The 16,665-nt window shown below is 40.4% G+C and overlaps 1 protein-coding gene across 1 annotated transcript in view; it reads left to right on the forward strand.

The window, feature by feature from the left end:
• Positions 1-12,096, forward strand: part of LOC114364448 (uncharacterized) — a 31,722-nt gene extending 19,626 nt beyond the window's left edge. Inside the window, exons 14-21 of the mRNA XM_028320618.1 lie at positions 518-629; positions 989-1,135; positions 1,527-1,690; positions 4,923-5,046; positions 6,779-6,884; positions 7,370-7,456; positions 8,294-8,391; positions 11,854-12,096. Coding sequence (XP_028176419.1) covers positions 518-629; positions 989-1,135; positions 1,527-1,690; positions 4,923-5,046; positions 6,779-6,884; positions 7,370-7,456; positions 8,294-8,391; positions 11,854-12,049 — 1,034 coding nt within the window. The 3' untranslated portion in view covers positions 12,050-12,096. The remainder of the gene's footprint in view (positions 1-517; positions 630-988; positions 1,136-1,526; positions 1,691-4,922; positions 5,047-6,778; positions 6,885-7,369; positions 7,457-8,293; positions 8,392-11,853) is intronic.
• The last annotated feature ends 4,569 nt before the right edge of the window (positions 12,097-16,665 follow it).

Raw genomic sequence — 16,665 nt, forward strand, 5'->3', positions numbered from 1 at the left:
GGGCCTCCTTCCTCTGCTGGCGCGCCAGCAGAGGATGGAGGCGTTTCATTTCATACCTACATTTTATCGAGATTTAGCCTATGTTACTTGTAAGTAATGTAGCTTTCAAATGGTGAAAGAATTTTTAAAAACGGTCCAGTAGTTTTTGAGCCTATTCATTACAACCATACAAACAAAGTTTTCCTCTTTATACTTAATACATATTATAGTGTAGATAAAGTAAAGTGCGTTTCCCAAATATACAAGTGGCGTTTAAAGAAAGAAAGAAAGAAAATTTTATTACGATGAACATCACTTAAACATGACAGAGAAAAAGACAGAAATGGCACATAAATATTACAAATTTCCTTGTAATATTTAAGCAATAGAGGGCCTACACAGGCTCTGTGCTTAAGGCCTCGGATACTCTTAATCCGCCCCTGTATATCAGTGAAGAAGTTGATACTTCGAGAGTCATATAGAGATTGATTGGCAATGTGAAATATTTCGATAGATAACTGAGCTCTGTTGTTGGCAGAGAGCATGTGCGACACCACGGAGGAGATGGAGGAGGGCGCGGAGCTGGACGAGCCGCTGCGCGAGTACACGCTGCTGGCCCGCGACCCGCGCCACGCCGGCGCCGCCCGGGAGTGAGTCACGCACGCTGACCTGACATTGAGGGGTTAACAAGCTGAAGAGGCAATGGGCAGGGTATATTAGTACGCAGAACTGACGGCCGATGGGGCAACACAGTTCTGAAGTGAAGGCCACGTACCGGAAAACACCAACTGACAGACGACCTCGTAAATATAGCATGAGGTGCTGGATGCACGTACTACGGGTACCAAGCAGTCAATCTGGAAATCATTGGGGGAGGCCTTTGTTCAGCAATATACGTCCTGTGGCTGAAATGATGATGTTGATGAATCCAGAAGATAAGAGACGTGTATTTTTCATCTTATTTCCAGTTAGTGGCAAGAAAATCTGATAATGTGCATGATTTTTCCAGATTCATCGGCCAATATAATCGGGAGTACGCCAACGCTGAGGAGGAGGCCGTGCGCTACAACGTGCTGATGCAGTCGCGCCGCTACGTGTCGTCCGCCAACCGCCTCGGGGCCACCTTCAAGACGGGCGTCAACAACCTCTCCGACAGGTCAGTCGCGCCTAGCAGAAATGTATCGGTGGGCTGACGCGGCGATCTAGGGAGGGTCGCGGGGAGCACCTGGTTGCGAGCAGCGCAGGAGCGGTCTGTGTGGAAGTCCTTTGTCCAGCTGTGAACTTCTTTCGGTCGAAATTAAAACTAATGATAAATAGTCACTTTCTACGCAAATACGAAGCGAAACAAGAAATTACACATTTATTTATCCTGAAATACGAGTAGTGATATTAGTTTACCATTTCAATGATTGTCTTTTAATGATTGGTTTATTTTGTTAAAACACAACACTGGACGCAAGAACTACACTAGGGTACGCCGCGGATCTGTTTAGCGTGTAATGCGACAATCCGAGCGGAGCAGGGCTGAGAACAGCGCGTGTCCGCAGGCTGGACGTGGAGCGCGAGCAGCTGACGGGCGCGCGCGCGGGCGGCGCGGGCGCGGACGAGGCGCAGCGCTTCCCCTACTCCGACGCCGAGGTGCTGGACAAGGCGCGCCAGCTGCCCGTCGCCCTGGACTGGAACGAGCTTGGCTACGTGTCGCCTGTTCGAAGTAATGCACTATTACGAGTACACACCATTCCCCAATAATTACAAATCACTACTTTTTAGGGTTCCGTAGTCCTGACAAGGAACCCTTATAGTTTCGATATGTCTGTCTGTCTGTCTGTCCGAGGTTTTGTTTGGAAACTATTGGCACTATAGAGTTGTAATTTTGTGGAGGTATGTATATTAATTAATCACGCCGACAAAACGGTAGAATAAAATTTCGAAAAAAAATTTTTTTTAGGGACTCTCCCCTACATGTAAAGTGGGGATGATTTTTTTTTTATCTTCTACCCCATCGTGTGGAGTATCGTTGGATAGGTCTTTTAAAATAGCTTAGAAGTTTCTAAGACTATTTTTCCATTTAGAGATCTGTTTGCAAATTATTAAAGTTTAAAGTGCCAATTTTTGTTCGAGTAAGGCGTCCCCCCCCTCTAAAAACTAAACTGTTGGCTTGAAAAATGTGGAAAAAATCGTAATAATAGTGCTTTTCATGAAATTTTAAGGAAAATTATAACGGTTAAGATACATTAGTTGGTTTAAGAGTAATAGTCATTTAACTCATGTATTATAAAATTTCTTAACTAGTAAATAATCCTTAAAAGAAAACATTAAAAGTGACTTTTAATATTTTCTTCTAAGGAATTTTTGATGATGATGATGATGAAGTAATTGCTTGCTTCTGAAATATATTGTGTTAACGACGGACAACTACGGAACCCTACACTGCGCGTGGCACGACACGCACATGGCCAATTTTTAAAAAATACACTTAGTTTTATTCTGGTCTTAAAAACTTAATTAATTTTTAATTACAAAAAATTTAAAAACCGGGGTACTTCTTGTGTAAGGCCTAATTCACACGAGAGCTTTTTTAACGTCCGTTAAAAAAGCGTTCAAATAGAACATATGCATACCCAAGTAAGTGTTCACACGTCGGCGCTTTTAAAACGCGACGCTTTTTTATCGAGCAGTGTTGCATTTTCAACGCAGAGCGTTGGGAATAGGCCGTATGAAACTTTATATTATTATTCACACGAGCGTTAAAAAAGCGCCGGCGCTGCGATCAGTACGTCGCGCGCTCTCTTAGTGGTTGGACGTGTTTGTTCTGTTTTGTTTTTAGGGCGTGCTTGTCGAGAAATGTAATTCAGATTTTAGAGAATCGATTGTACCGGCCCGCTAATTTATTAACTGCACAAAGTTCTAGGCCACAATCCGCCCAAAGTTACTTTATCACTTTCAACCCAAATATTTGTCCATCTCCATCGAATACAGACTCATTAAGCTCAACAACGGTTCAAAGTCCCTTATTACTCAATAATAATATAAGTTCGCCAGAAAACAAAAATCTTCGTACAGTGTCACAAACTGTCCTTTTAAGTATCTCTGTTCATTCAGAGGATGTACCCAGAATGTCCTTTGTTTCTTTCTTCGTCTTCTAGCAACACAAATCGCTATTGCTAGTAATTTAGCAGAAACAATTCCCACGTCTTACTAAAGCGAGGGACGAGACGAAAGTGATTTAAAAGCGTTCGTATGAATGATCACATTGAGGACGTTATAAAAGCGCCGACGCCGGGTTATAACTAGAGATGGGCCGACTAGTCGCCGACTAGTCGGGAAAGCCGACTATTCGGCATAATTTGTAGTCGGCCGACTAGTGACGACTATTCGGCAAAATATGCCGATTATAATCGGCGCATTACAAAATTAAATATGTGAATGAAATAAACTCATAATCACCAAGATAATTATGAGGTAGATCAAGGGCGTTTATTTAAACCACTTTTAACTGCAAAAAATCAGTAAAAAGTGGTTTCACCTGATTTAAAATTTTGGCAATCAGTCTCTAAATTCATACAAAGTTAAGATAAGTTAAATTACCAGAAAATCATCAAAAATGTGTAAAGTTTATGTAATTTGTCCATATAAAATTATGTCACTTTTTTTTTGGGGAAAAATTGCATGGAATTGCATACCTATCCTGTGGGGAAGTGGTAGATTATGTGGGGCTCCTCTCATCAGAAGGATGAGGAATACCCACATAAATAGCTCCTGCGATCTCCTTACGGGACTATTCCCACCTCTCGTTCCCACCACTGCAACTCCTGTGTAGCCAGGATCTACAGCTTGACCGCCACAAAAACCCAACCAATGAAAGTCAAGTTGCGATCTCCTTAGTGTGAAGAACTATGGGAATCCGGACAAAGCCATCAACTATCACAGGTGGAGAGGAATCAGTGGGCCTAGGATGCGTGCCGCGATAAGTGCAATTTTGCCTATACATTTTGATGTCGATAAGTAAGAATAATATCACGCCGCGCATCATAGCCCAGCAGGAGGCGATCATATTGTCACCTCCTCTGACCCCTCCGCCGTCGAAAATTATGACATCTACCTTAGGTACTGTTAGGTGATTGTAATGTTGCTTTTTATTTTTTCTCATATTATAGAAATCTCATTTCTCAAGAAGTTATATTTATCTCTTTAGAAATCTAGATATTCATATTTCTTTGAAAAAATCTAGATATTATTCTTCGGACAAGTAGGTATTAGAATGATCGGCATTGCCGATTAGTCGGCCGACTAATCGGCAATTTGAAAACCGATTAGTCGGCTAGTCGGTTAGTCGGCAAAGACCATAGTCGGCCCATCGCTAGTTATAACGCAACGCTGTTTAAACTCTCGTGCGAATTAGGCCTAAGTCAGACCCTTTTCAGATTTTTCAGCGGTATACCCCGCCGCGAAATTTATTATAGGTTTAAAATATTATTTGTTAGTTTTTAGAGTTTATTTTTTGTGTCGGGGGATTTTAAAATTTTTGATTATTTTTTTTTATTTCATGCTTTTTGAAGGTCAATTCTTAATTTTTTTATGACACAGTATTCTCTATTATTCAAGACCTTTCATTTGATACCCATATTGAGGGAGTTGTTAAAAATACATATATGTATGTTGCGGCGGCCATCTTGGACCAATTTTCATCAAACATAGCTAAGAACATTCCCGACGATCACCTTTCAAACAAAAAAAAACAAAATCAAAATCGGTTCACCCGTTCGGGAGCTACGATGCCACAGACAGACACACACACAGACACACAGACACTTCAAATGTATACACCCCGTCGTTTTTTCGTCGGGGGTTAAAAATGGAATGCAATAACAACCGTTGACTATTGAGACCTCCTAGCTAGACAAAGTAAAATGTTACTTACTGAAGTACTATGTCTATCGCAGCGCAAATGAACTGCCAGTGCTGCTGGGCGCTGTCGACGACGGACGCGGTGGAGACGGCGCTGGCGCGGCGCGCGGGCGCGCTGCGGCGCCTCAACCCGCAGGCCATCGTGGACTGCGGCGCGCGGTAACTATCTACCCTACCACTTACTACTCTATCTACCCTCTCTGTACCCAGCCATTGTTGGCCGGTTTGTCATTAGTAAGCAAGCAGTCGTGTTTTTGATTTTCAACCGACTTCAAAAAAGGAGGAGGTTCTCAATTCGACCCGTATGTTTTTTTTTCAACCGACTTCAAAAAAGGAGGAGGTTCTCAATTCGACCCGTATGTTTTTTTTTTTCTATGTTTGTTACGCGATAACTCCGCCAATTATGAACCGATTTGAACAAATCTTTTTTCGGCGTATAGGTAATACCTCAAGGGTGGTCCCATTTAAATTTAATAATAGAAAAAACAACCCCCAAGGGTCTTCTGCGTATGGTACAGCCGAACTCTTTAATAAATTACTGTCCCCTTCTTTAGGGGTAGTGGAGTTGGCTCACCTCGCAGAGGCCAGAAACGCTTGGACTAGGGCATGCCCGGGAGCCGATCCACCTACCTCTCTATCGTCTCAGAGGCAGTGGGACGAGCCGCTCTGTTTGCGTTTTCAGAGTGATTTATTGGCTTCCTCTGAAAATGCTGCAGAGCGTGCTCGCCTACTAGCGGTCTTTCAGGCAGAGTCCGGTTATTGGCTACATGCTCTTCCTTCGGCCAATATCGGGACTCTGCTTGACAGGAGTACACTGTCCCTCGCCATTTCCCTTAGACTTGGCGTCAAGACAAACCATCCCCATCGCTGTCGTTGCGGTACTCGCGTCGGTGAGTTAGGACACCATGGCCTCTCATGCCAAATGAGCGCTGGTCGAGTCTCCCGACACGCCTGCATCAATGACGTCATCCGCAGAGCTCTTGTCGCCGTCAATGTGCCAGCAGTTTTAGAGCCTAACGGCATATTCCGTGACGACGGCAAGAGACCTGACGGCATGACGCTCATTCCCTGGAAGCAGGGACGTCCTCTTGTGTGGGACGCAACATGCGCGGATACGCTTGCTCCGTCTCATACAGGAGGTACCTCCCTTGCCGCAGGCGCGGCGGCGGCCTCGGCTGAGTGCTCCAAGCGGCGCAAATATGCAGCTCTCAATGAGAGTTATATATTTGTGCCGTTTGGGGTTGAGACTATGGGACCATGGGGTCCAAGCGCTCGTTCCTTTTATAAGGAACTGGCAAAGAGGCTCACCGAGGTGACCGGTGATCAAAAGGCTGGCAGCTATTTCGGCCAGAGAATTAGCCTGGCCATTCAACATGGCAATGCTGCCAGCCTTTTGGGCACCATTCCTGACTGCGGCGCTGGGGGTGAAGTATTTTTTATTTTGTAAATAAATAGTTTTTATCATTAGTAATTTTAAAATTTTAGTTTTTAAGTCATTTTAAGTTAATGTATTATTATAAATTTTATTCGCCAACAAAAAAAAAAAGAAATAAACCCCCAAGGGTGGAAAATTGGGGATGAACTTTTTTATACGCAATATCTCCGCCGATTATAAATCAATTTGAACGATTATTTTTTTGTTGAATAGGTATTATCAAAAGGGTGGTTTCATGCGAATTTGAAGAAAATATTTCACCCCCAAGGGTAGAACTTTTTTTAATTTTTAGTTTTTTTTTGTGTTCACGCATTTGAAGTCGGTTTTATTTTTAAAAAAAAGTTAATTATTAATTTATAACATTGGCTTTAGCCACAACACTGCACGGCTTCTAATTATAAAAAGTTTTTCATGCTTTTTTCCGACATTTATATAGTTACCTACTTATACTTTTAGGTATGGCGGGAATGGCTGCGAACCCACGTGGCCCGTAGCCGCGTACACGTACATGCAGCGCGAGGGCGTGCCCTACGAGGAGGACTACCCGCCCTTCGCCGACATGGTGAGGCCGCACTCCATGAACAAACCCTTCAAAGTTCATTTGGCACGGAGCCAACTCTTGTGTAGCTAGGATCTTTGGCCGCCAATTTATGAAACTGAACCAGTGACGATTGGGTAGCCTCGGGACAGCTAAGGACTCAGAACACACTTAATGGCTCAGTTGTGGGAAATTGACCGAGACGAAGCGCGAGCACGCACATCAAAGTATGGACGACACACGGCGAAACTAACTGTTATATTATCTCGATCGATTTTCCGCAAAGTGTAAACTGTGCCATAAGAAGAATAGGATTGGTAATTTGCAGTGTCCACTGTCCAATTGAAGTTTTAAACGTTTTCGTCAATGTCTGTTTCGATCGACGAATCATTCACCTAGGAATGTGTCGCTGACACAATTTTATTATATTATTAAAAACACACAAGAATTAAATGAAATGATTATACCGTCGTTATCAACGCACTTGGATCACGGCCCGATGCTTGCAGGAGCTGACCTGCAGGCGCTCGGCGGCGCCCGGCGTGCGCATCCGCGGCCACGCCAACGTCACCGCGCTCAACGTCGACGCTCTTAAGGTAATACTTGTTGTTATTTGAGATTCAGCTTCAATGGTGGTTATTTAAATGACCCCTCCCCCCATCTAAAAGCTAAACTGCTGGCTTGAAAAATCTGGAAAAAATCATGATGGCAGTGCTTTTCATGAACTTCTAATTTTTTTTATCCACAACGAGGAAGCTCTTGGCCTGTATCTCACCTGATGGTAAGTGATGATCAGGCCAAAGGTGAAAGCGAGCTTCACCCGGAATCTTCAAACACAGAGGAACTGGCTATCTTACCTCTAACTGCCGGAACACAAGAATGCTGTTAACATTGTTGATAACAACAATGTTAACATCGCCATAAGGCGACAGACTTAGGTAAGATGGTGGACTTAGAACAAGTCCTACCACCAACCAAACCGAACAGAAAAATCTGCCCCCACTGGGAATCGAACCCGGGACCTCTGCGTCTGAAGCAAGTGGTCTAACCACTAGACCACAGAGGTGGTTGGCTAATGAAAACTATAACGGTTAATAAACAAATCTTTGGACAATTTATTACACACAGCGCCAGCTAGCCCCAAAGTAAGCAACATTAAATGCTTGTGTTATGGGTGCTAGCTTAACGGATATACTCATACATAGTTACAATACTTGTTTGCTTGTTTTCGTCCACCCGATGAAATCTACTGTTTCCCTGCCTCATTATAATTATCCTTATCGCTCTTTCCACCTTATTACGTGGCAATTGCATGGCTAAAATCATGTTAGAAACTTAATAGTCTTGAGGCCATAATATCACCTTTATGACGTTTTGAGACCATAATGAATTAGGTAAGCGAGATGTTACTTTATCATTAAATTCTCTTCTAGTTGGCGATCCACGACTACGGGCCGGCCGTGATCATGTACGACGCTGGAGCGTATTCCTTCATATTTTACAAAGAGGGCGTCTATTCCGACGAAAGATGGTAAGTCAGAGCAGAGGAGATCAGTCGAGAAGAGAGGGAAATTATGTGTTATAATATAACAACATGTGCATTGTGCATAGACCTATTTTTATCGAAGAAAAACATGTCAAAAAAACATTGGCCAAGTGCGTGTCCGTGCCACGCGCACGTGGCACAGTGTAGGGTTCCGTACTTGTCCGTCATTACCACAATAGAAGGGACCACCTCAGAAGTGTACCCTATCGAACAAAAAAATAATTTTGAAAATCGGTCCACAATAGACGGAGTAATCGGTGAACATGCATCTAGAAAAAAAATACATAGGTACAGTGTAACATAATTATATGTATAACCTCCTCCTTTTTTAAAGTCGGTTAAAAATGGTCTGCAATGGTTTTTCATTAATAATGATAGGTAGATAAGAGCTAAGAAAAGCGATTTGTACCCGAGTTGAAATATAAATCGTTAATATTTTTCAACCGACTTCAAAAAAGGAGGAGGTTCTCAATTCGACCCGTATGTTTTTTTTTTTTTTCTATGTTTGTTACGCGATAACTCCGCCAATTATGAACCGATTTGAACAAATCTTTTTTCGGCGTATAGGTAATACCTCAAGGGTGGTCCCATTTAAATTTAATAATAGAAAAAACAACCCCCAAGGGTGGAAAATTGGGGATGAACTTTTTTATACGCAATATCTCCGCCGATTATAAATCAATTTGAACGATTATTTTTTTGTTGAATAGGTATTATCATAAAAAAAAATAAAACCGACTCCAAAAAACCTACACTAAAACGTAGAAAAATAATTACTAATTACCTACTTATTTATTAGGACGAATTATTAATATTTATGTAGGTATACCATGATTGATACTTCTGGAGTCGGTGCCAAGATTATGAAACATGTAAAGTTTGCCTGCACCGACTCCAAAAGTATCAATCATGGTATACCTACATAAATATTAATAATTCGTCCTAATAAATAAGTAGGTAATTAGTAATTATTTTTCTACGTTTTAGTGTAGGTTTTTTGGAGTCGGTTTTATTTTTTTTTATAAAATTTTACTTATTTCTTGCTTTTTAGTTAACTAATTATTACCTTGATGTTACCACTGAAGGTAGGCAGTACACTGAGACCAAAAAAAATTGGTTCATAATCGGCGGAGATATTGCGTATAAAAAAGTTCATCCCCAATTTTCCACCCTTGGGGGTTGTTTTTTTATTATTAAATTTAAATGGGACCACCCTTGAGGTATTACCTATACGCCGAAAAAAGATTTGTTCAAATCGGTTCATAATTGGCGGAGTTATCGCGTAACAAACATAGAATAAAGAAAAAAAAAAAAAAAAAAAAAAAAAAAAAAAAAAAAAAAAACATACGGGTCGAATTGAGAACCTCCTCCTTTTTTGAAGTCGGTTGAAAAGGGTGGTTTCATGCGAATTTGAAGAAAATATTTCATGGGTGGAAAATTAAGGATGAACTTTTTTATACGCAATATTTTTAATTTTTAGTTTTTTTTGTGTTCACGCATTTGAAGTCGGTTTTATTTTTTTTAAAAGTTAATTATTACTTTAGTAGTCTTATTGACTTTACTTCGCTTTAGAAAAGGTATGCCGATATTAGGGTCACATGCGGCGGATATTAGGGTGTTAGAGGCGGATATTAAGGGAAATTGGTATACTCGAAAAAAAACATCTATACAGGGTGGAAACGATAAGTGATCTCACTCGATTATTTCTAAACTATGCAAGATATCAAAAAACTAATTACTGATCCTGAAAGTGCTTCACGAGCTCTATCAAACGGTACCAATAATAGGTTACATAATCAAAGTCAAAGTCGCCGCAACAAACTCAGTCACCACTGTCTGCCGGTTAATATAAAAAATAGAAAAAGCGTAGTAGGTACATTTGATTCAGGAGCAGTTCACTGAATTTACCACGCATTCTTGTATGGTGTATCTTATAAGAATGGGTATACAAAATTGCGTGGCATATTAAACAAGGTAGTAACGTGCTTGTCATGTCTGACCTTCTTTATGGTTGCTTAGCAACATGCGATTTCATTGTTATGACACAGTCATGTAAATAAACATTCAATATTTTATCAAGGAGAAATTATTAATTATTTTATCAACAAAATGTCTTGTATGCCTCACATACAAGACATTTTGTTTGTGGAGACAGAGTGCAGGCTAGACTTTACGGAAGCTCCGCTCAGAAGTGGACATTTGCCACAGTGGTACAGCGCCTGGGCAAGCTGCACTATGTCGTGCGTACGGACGACGGTCTGACCTGGACGCGCCATCTAGACCAGCTGCTGCCGGCGCCACTGGTGCCAGCAGTGCTGCAGCCAGGAATCACGGCGGAGGCGTGTCATGTCTGACCTTCTTTATGGTTGCTTAGCAACATGCGATTTCATTGTTATGACACAGTCATGTAAATAAACATTCAATATTTTATCAAGTATATTATTTTATGTAATAGTGCTAATATCTAGACTTACAGATTAAGATACTTAAATACTAGTAGAAATGACTCGCATTAATAAATTTGAATAACTTGGATTGACCAGTCCCCGAAAGCAATGAACTGGATCTATCCGAAAATTCAATGTTTCCAGCCTCCATACATTTGGTAAAGCCACAAATTATTGAAAACTACACAAGATATCGTATAACTGGTTACTGATCCTTAAAGTGCTTCACGAGCTCTATCCAACGATATCAACAATAGGTTACAGAATAAACTGGATCTATCTAAAAATTCAATGTTTCCATTTTCCATACATTTAGTACTACCACAGTCATGGCACTCATTTCTTGATAATTATTATAGCAAGTAAAGCCTAAAACTAATATTTTCTATAAATAATTATAAATAAGAATGCAAATTATGAGTTTATTTTAAGTTTATTATTAAATTTAAAAAAAAATACACTTTTAATACTGTGTGGTTGGCATACATTTAGTATGGAAGCTGGAAACATTGAATTTTCGTATAGTTACAGTTTATTCTGTAACCTATTATTAGTACCATTTGAAAGAGCTCGTGAAGCACTTTCAGGATCAGTAACCAGTTTTTAGATATCTTGTATGTATAGTTTAGAAATAATCGAGTGAGATCACTTAACGTTTCCACCCTGTATTATCAACAAATGATTCGTAATTTTGCGAATGTAGTAATGAAGTTTCACTATCCCTCTACCCAAAAAGGGCATTGCAAGAAAGCAAAAGCTATTAATGTAAAAATTACAAGCAGTGAACAAACTCCAAAAAAAGTTGACATGGCCGATATTTGGTGCCACCACCCTACCTAAATTATTTAATATGTACTTACGAGTTTCGATCGCGTTAAGTACTGAGAGTACCTATTTCTAGCATAGTGTTATTGTATCTCTAATCAATTCTAGTTTTAACTCAGTCGTAATAAAATATTGAATGAATGAAATGAATCAAAAACTTTTGTTACGATTTCAGTGGGAATGATCCTGCGCGACGGCGGTACAACCACGCCAGCTTGGCGGTGGGCTTCAACAGCGACGCGCGCGGGGAGCCGTACTTCATCGTGAAGAACTCGTGGGGCGCGCACCTGCAGGACCGCGGCTACGTGCGCATGGCCGCCGCGCCCAACACCTGCCGCATGCTCGACCGGCCCAGCATCCCGCTGCTATAGGCCTCCGCCCTCCGCCCTCCGTGTGCCGAGGGCGCAGTGACTTGTTATTGTTGTGATATTAAAATGTTAATTCTTATGTGACTAGTTTTATTTACAGTTGTAGATATGTTAGGCAGCTTACGCAAAATAAACTAAATAACAAAAAAATTGCCAAGTGCGTGTCGTGACACGCGCAGTGTAGGATTCCGTACCTAGTTGTCCGTGTTAACACAACCCATCAAAAACTGTTAAGGTTATTTGAATGAAATTCAGTTTGCAGCTTTATAAAGTTTACTATAAACTTAATTGTAAGTACAGAAATTGCACAAAGTAAAAATGCACACCGTGCTTGCTCACATCGCAAACAGGAAGAGAGAGACCGGAAGTTGAACGAGAGCCAAACTTGTCTACGGTTTAGGTTGTCACCACGCAAAGGCATCAATAAATATACTGCATACTAACATATAATTTGCCCTGGAGATGTTGCTCTTACCTCCCTTGAATTAAATGGCAAACGTGTCATTTTTCCATAAAAACATCCTTCACAAATTGTTTTATTTGATGATTGAAGTTGTACACCATTTTCCTTTAGAACTTTCTCAACATGGTGCATGTTTTGATGACATAACCTCTCATGCCATGTTTGTAAGTCAGTCTGCTCTTTGCTAAACATGCATGAATTATTAGGTAATATAACTCTCATTTGTAGACAATATAAGGTGCCTTTTCTGATGCCAACAGCTTTCACTTCACCTCTTAAGTTCTTGAAAATCCTTTTATTCAAATCTGCATACTCAATCAAATCGTTCTGCAACGCTGAACCCGTGAAAACTGGACCGAAATTGAAAAATTAAAAGAAAAACCTCACTTTTAATCTCACGTGGAGGAGAGGGGGGGTGTCGACAATATCACGTATTTTTTTCCACAACAAACAGAGTAAATCCTCCGTCTGCATTTGTGAACACAGGCCCAGTTTTTAGATCCGCAGTTTGCTACCAATACTTAAATACAGTAGGACGCCGATTATCCGAACGCCGATTAACCGAATCGCCAATTATCCGAATCGGTCCTAAGCGTAATATAAAAAATTAAAACCAAGTAATTTTTATTTTGTATTGATGTAACAAGTTGGAACTCGCAGGAGTCTACATATATTTCAACTGAGCGTTATTATAGAACTGTAAACACAGTTATTAAAGTTTATTCTATGTGTGACAGTTCGTTTTTAACATGCTTTTTCTTTATTACCGGTCTATGTCCGATTATCCGAATTTTCGATTATCCGAATCGACCCCGGTCCCAATTAATTCGGATAATCGGCGTTCTACTGTATTAACAAAATGTAAACTAATAGGTAATTAAAAATTGTACTAAAAGTAAAAAACTGGGCCTAAGTTCTTTTGTTTTATCATTTCACTTAATTTTTTTACGCAGGTCGTTTTAAGGGTTCCGTAGCCAAATGGCAAAAAACGGAACCCTTACAGATTCGTCATGTCTGTCTGTCCGTCCGTATGTCACAGCCATTTTTTTCCGAAACTATAAGAGCTATACTGTTGAAACTTGGTAGGTAGATGTATTCTGTGACCCGCATTAAAATTTTGATGCAAAAATAAAAAAAATAATAATAAATATTGGGGGCTCCCCATACTTAGAACTGAAACTCAAAAATTGTTTTTTCATCAAACACATACGTGTGGGGTATCTATGGATAGGTATTCAAGAATGATAGCGAGGTTTCTAAAATATTTTTTTTCTGAACCGAATAGTTTGCGTGACAGACGCTTCCAAAGTGGAAAAAAGTTAGTCCCCCCCCCTCTAACTTCTAAAATAAGAAAATGAAAAATGTAAAAAAACATATGATGTACCTACATTACCTACTATAAAAACTACCAACGAAAATTGTTTTGAACGAGATCTAGTAAGCAGTTTTTTTTAATACCTCGTAAATCGTGAACCGCTTATTACCGCGTAATCTTTCATACAAATAACTTAAATTAAAAAAAAATAACTTTAATTTCATAAATCAATGGTACGGAACCCTTTGTGCGTGAGTCCGACACGCACTTGGCCGGTTTTTTTTTATAAAATCTAATATTTTCGAAGCATGGATTATCTTATTTACCTACATTGCAAATATAGGCATTCTCGAAAATCTCACGTGAGATTAGGGGGTGGGGGAGGAGCTCTGGCAAAATCTCATGAAATCTCACCAAGGTGGGAGGGGGGGTTAAAAAAATAGCCAAAATTGTCTCACGTAATTAATGGATGCCCCCTAGCGGCCGCCCGCGACTTCGTACGCGTGGATCCCGTTTTACCCCGTTCATCTATCTTACGCAGTTTAGATTTTTTCATACAAATGTTTTTTCCCGCTAACTCCCGTTCCCGTAGGAATTTTGCAATATCCTGTTGTAACTAAGCTTTAAGTTTACTAAGGTACCTGCATGCCAAATTTCAAGCGTCTAACTTAAGCGGTTTAGATTTTTCATACAAAAGGATTTTCCCGCTAATTCCTGTTCCCATGGGAATTCCAAAGTATACTATAACCTACCCAGGAGTATGAAGAATAATTGTACCAAGTTTCGTTAAAATCCATCTAGTAGTTTTTGTTTCTATAAGGAACATTCAGACAGACCGACAGACAGACAGACAGACAGACAAAAATTTTATTGATTGCCTTTTTGGTTTTCATCGCAATATAAAAAGTCGCGCATTTAACCGCTTGAGTCCCAGACGGCATTAATTAATGTCATAACAATTGATTATCTATTGTGTCTAGATTCACGGGCCTTGAAGGATTAAGGGTTAAAAAACTTTTTCGCTACAAGTACGATCATATGCCTAGTAAATAGGAAAAGCAACAGTTCTCTTTACCTTTACTACTGTATCGATGCTCATGCAGATCGCACAGGCGTTCAAAAATCTACAAAATAAAGATTTAACTAAAGAAGTACTGATGAAATGGAAGGGAGTTGACTCCACACTTCGTTCGTTCGTTCGTTTCAGCTGATAGTACGAGAGCCCACGACCAAAACCATGTCTCATAGCAATACGGCAAAAACCCTATAAAATCGTTAGATTGTATGATTCTGAACCCGACTAGGTGTGTAGTAACGGTCGAAAGTGTAGCAACTGCGTGGGAGGCCATTTCTGCTGTGTCAAAAAAAAAAGACAGTCGGTATTATAGCAATACGTCTGATAGTGAAAATGTACATAGATTTTATAATTGTATTACGAAAAAGTTTGTTTTCAGACATTTTGCGCGTAGCATATTATAGCCTGAGCGCATTTTTGAAAATGTCATCAAATTTAGCCGACCTGTATCATAGCAATACGGATAATTTTTTTTTCAACTTTTCGTATTGCTGCCATGATTACCAAAAACCTGTTTTCAGACACTTTAAGTGTATCAAAAAGTTGTATGATAGAGAAGGTGCTACACTTAATTTGTCTGATATAAATTGTTTGCACATGTGGACAACTTATTTTATCATGTCCAACAATTTTCAGACATATTGCTATGATACCGATCGGTAAAATTTGTTAACATTTTCAAAACGGTCTCAAAATTTAATGCGTTCACATTTCCGTCTGAAAATTGTTTTGTTCGCATCAAATAACCAAAATTTACTAATAAAAAAGATTTTCAGACGTATTGCTATGAGACATTTTTTTTGTCTCATTTTTAATTTTTTTAAGTGATTTTACGGGTTTGCGCTATACCACTAACGTCTGAAAATAATGTTTCCGGTATCTCAGAACTATCATTCAACTACAGTCTGCAAATCAGACATATTGCTATGATGCAGTTCGGTAAAATTCTTTGACAATTTTGAAAATTCGGTCAGATCAAACGCTACGCGGAAAATGTCTGATATTGGTATTTTCGAGTTCAGGATAATCGTATCTATCGATTTGATGCGGTTTTGGCCGTATTGCTATGAGACAAAAATTTTGGTCGTGGGCTCTCGTACTATGAAAGACGTCCACTGCTGGACAAAGGCCTCCCCGAAGGATTTCCACAAAGACCGGCCTGCGCCGCTCGCATCCAGCCACCTCCCGCGACCTTCACCAGATCATCGGTCCACCTAGTGGGAAGCCTGCCCACGCCACGTCTTCCGGTTCGTGATCGCCACTCAAGAACTTTCCTGCCTCAGCGGCCATCAGCTCTGCGAGCAATGTGCGCCGCCCACTGCCCAGTGGCGGCGTAGCATGGGTTGGCACCCGGGGCGGTCACCCCTTCCCCCCGTCATAAGTCGTAAGGCACCCCCTGGTACCCCCCAGGATTTTGGGGTTACCTACCGATTCGAAGAAAGGTCATAAAGAGAAATAAACATCTAGCACGAAAAAGTTTCGATTTTCTTTCGTATCGAGTTCAAATAGTTGACGTGGCGTAAAATGGACTTACTTAATACACTGGTCATCACAGAAATCGACCCTCCCGCGACAAGCACTTTCAAACGTATGCATCCCCATTCCCCACTTCCCACCAATATTGGCACCATTTAAAAATTGCCTTAATAAAATAACAAATAACAATCAAAATCCCAACTAATATTATAAATGCGAAAGTAACTCTGTCTGTCTGTCTGTCTGTCTGTCTGTCTGTCTGTCTGTCTGTCTGTTACGCTTTCCCGCTT

The sequence above is a fragment of the Ostrinia furnacalis genome, unplaced genomic scaffold, assembly GCF_004193835.3.
Source record: "Ostrinia furnacalis isolate ACB-3 unplaced genomic scaffold, ASM419383v2 OfSCF7416, whole genome shotgun sequence".
Classification (NCBI taxonomy): domain Eukaryota; kingdom Metazoa; phylum Arthropoda; class Insecta; order Lepidoptera; family Crambidae; genus Ostrinia; species Ostrinia furnacalis.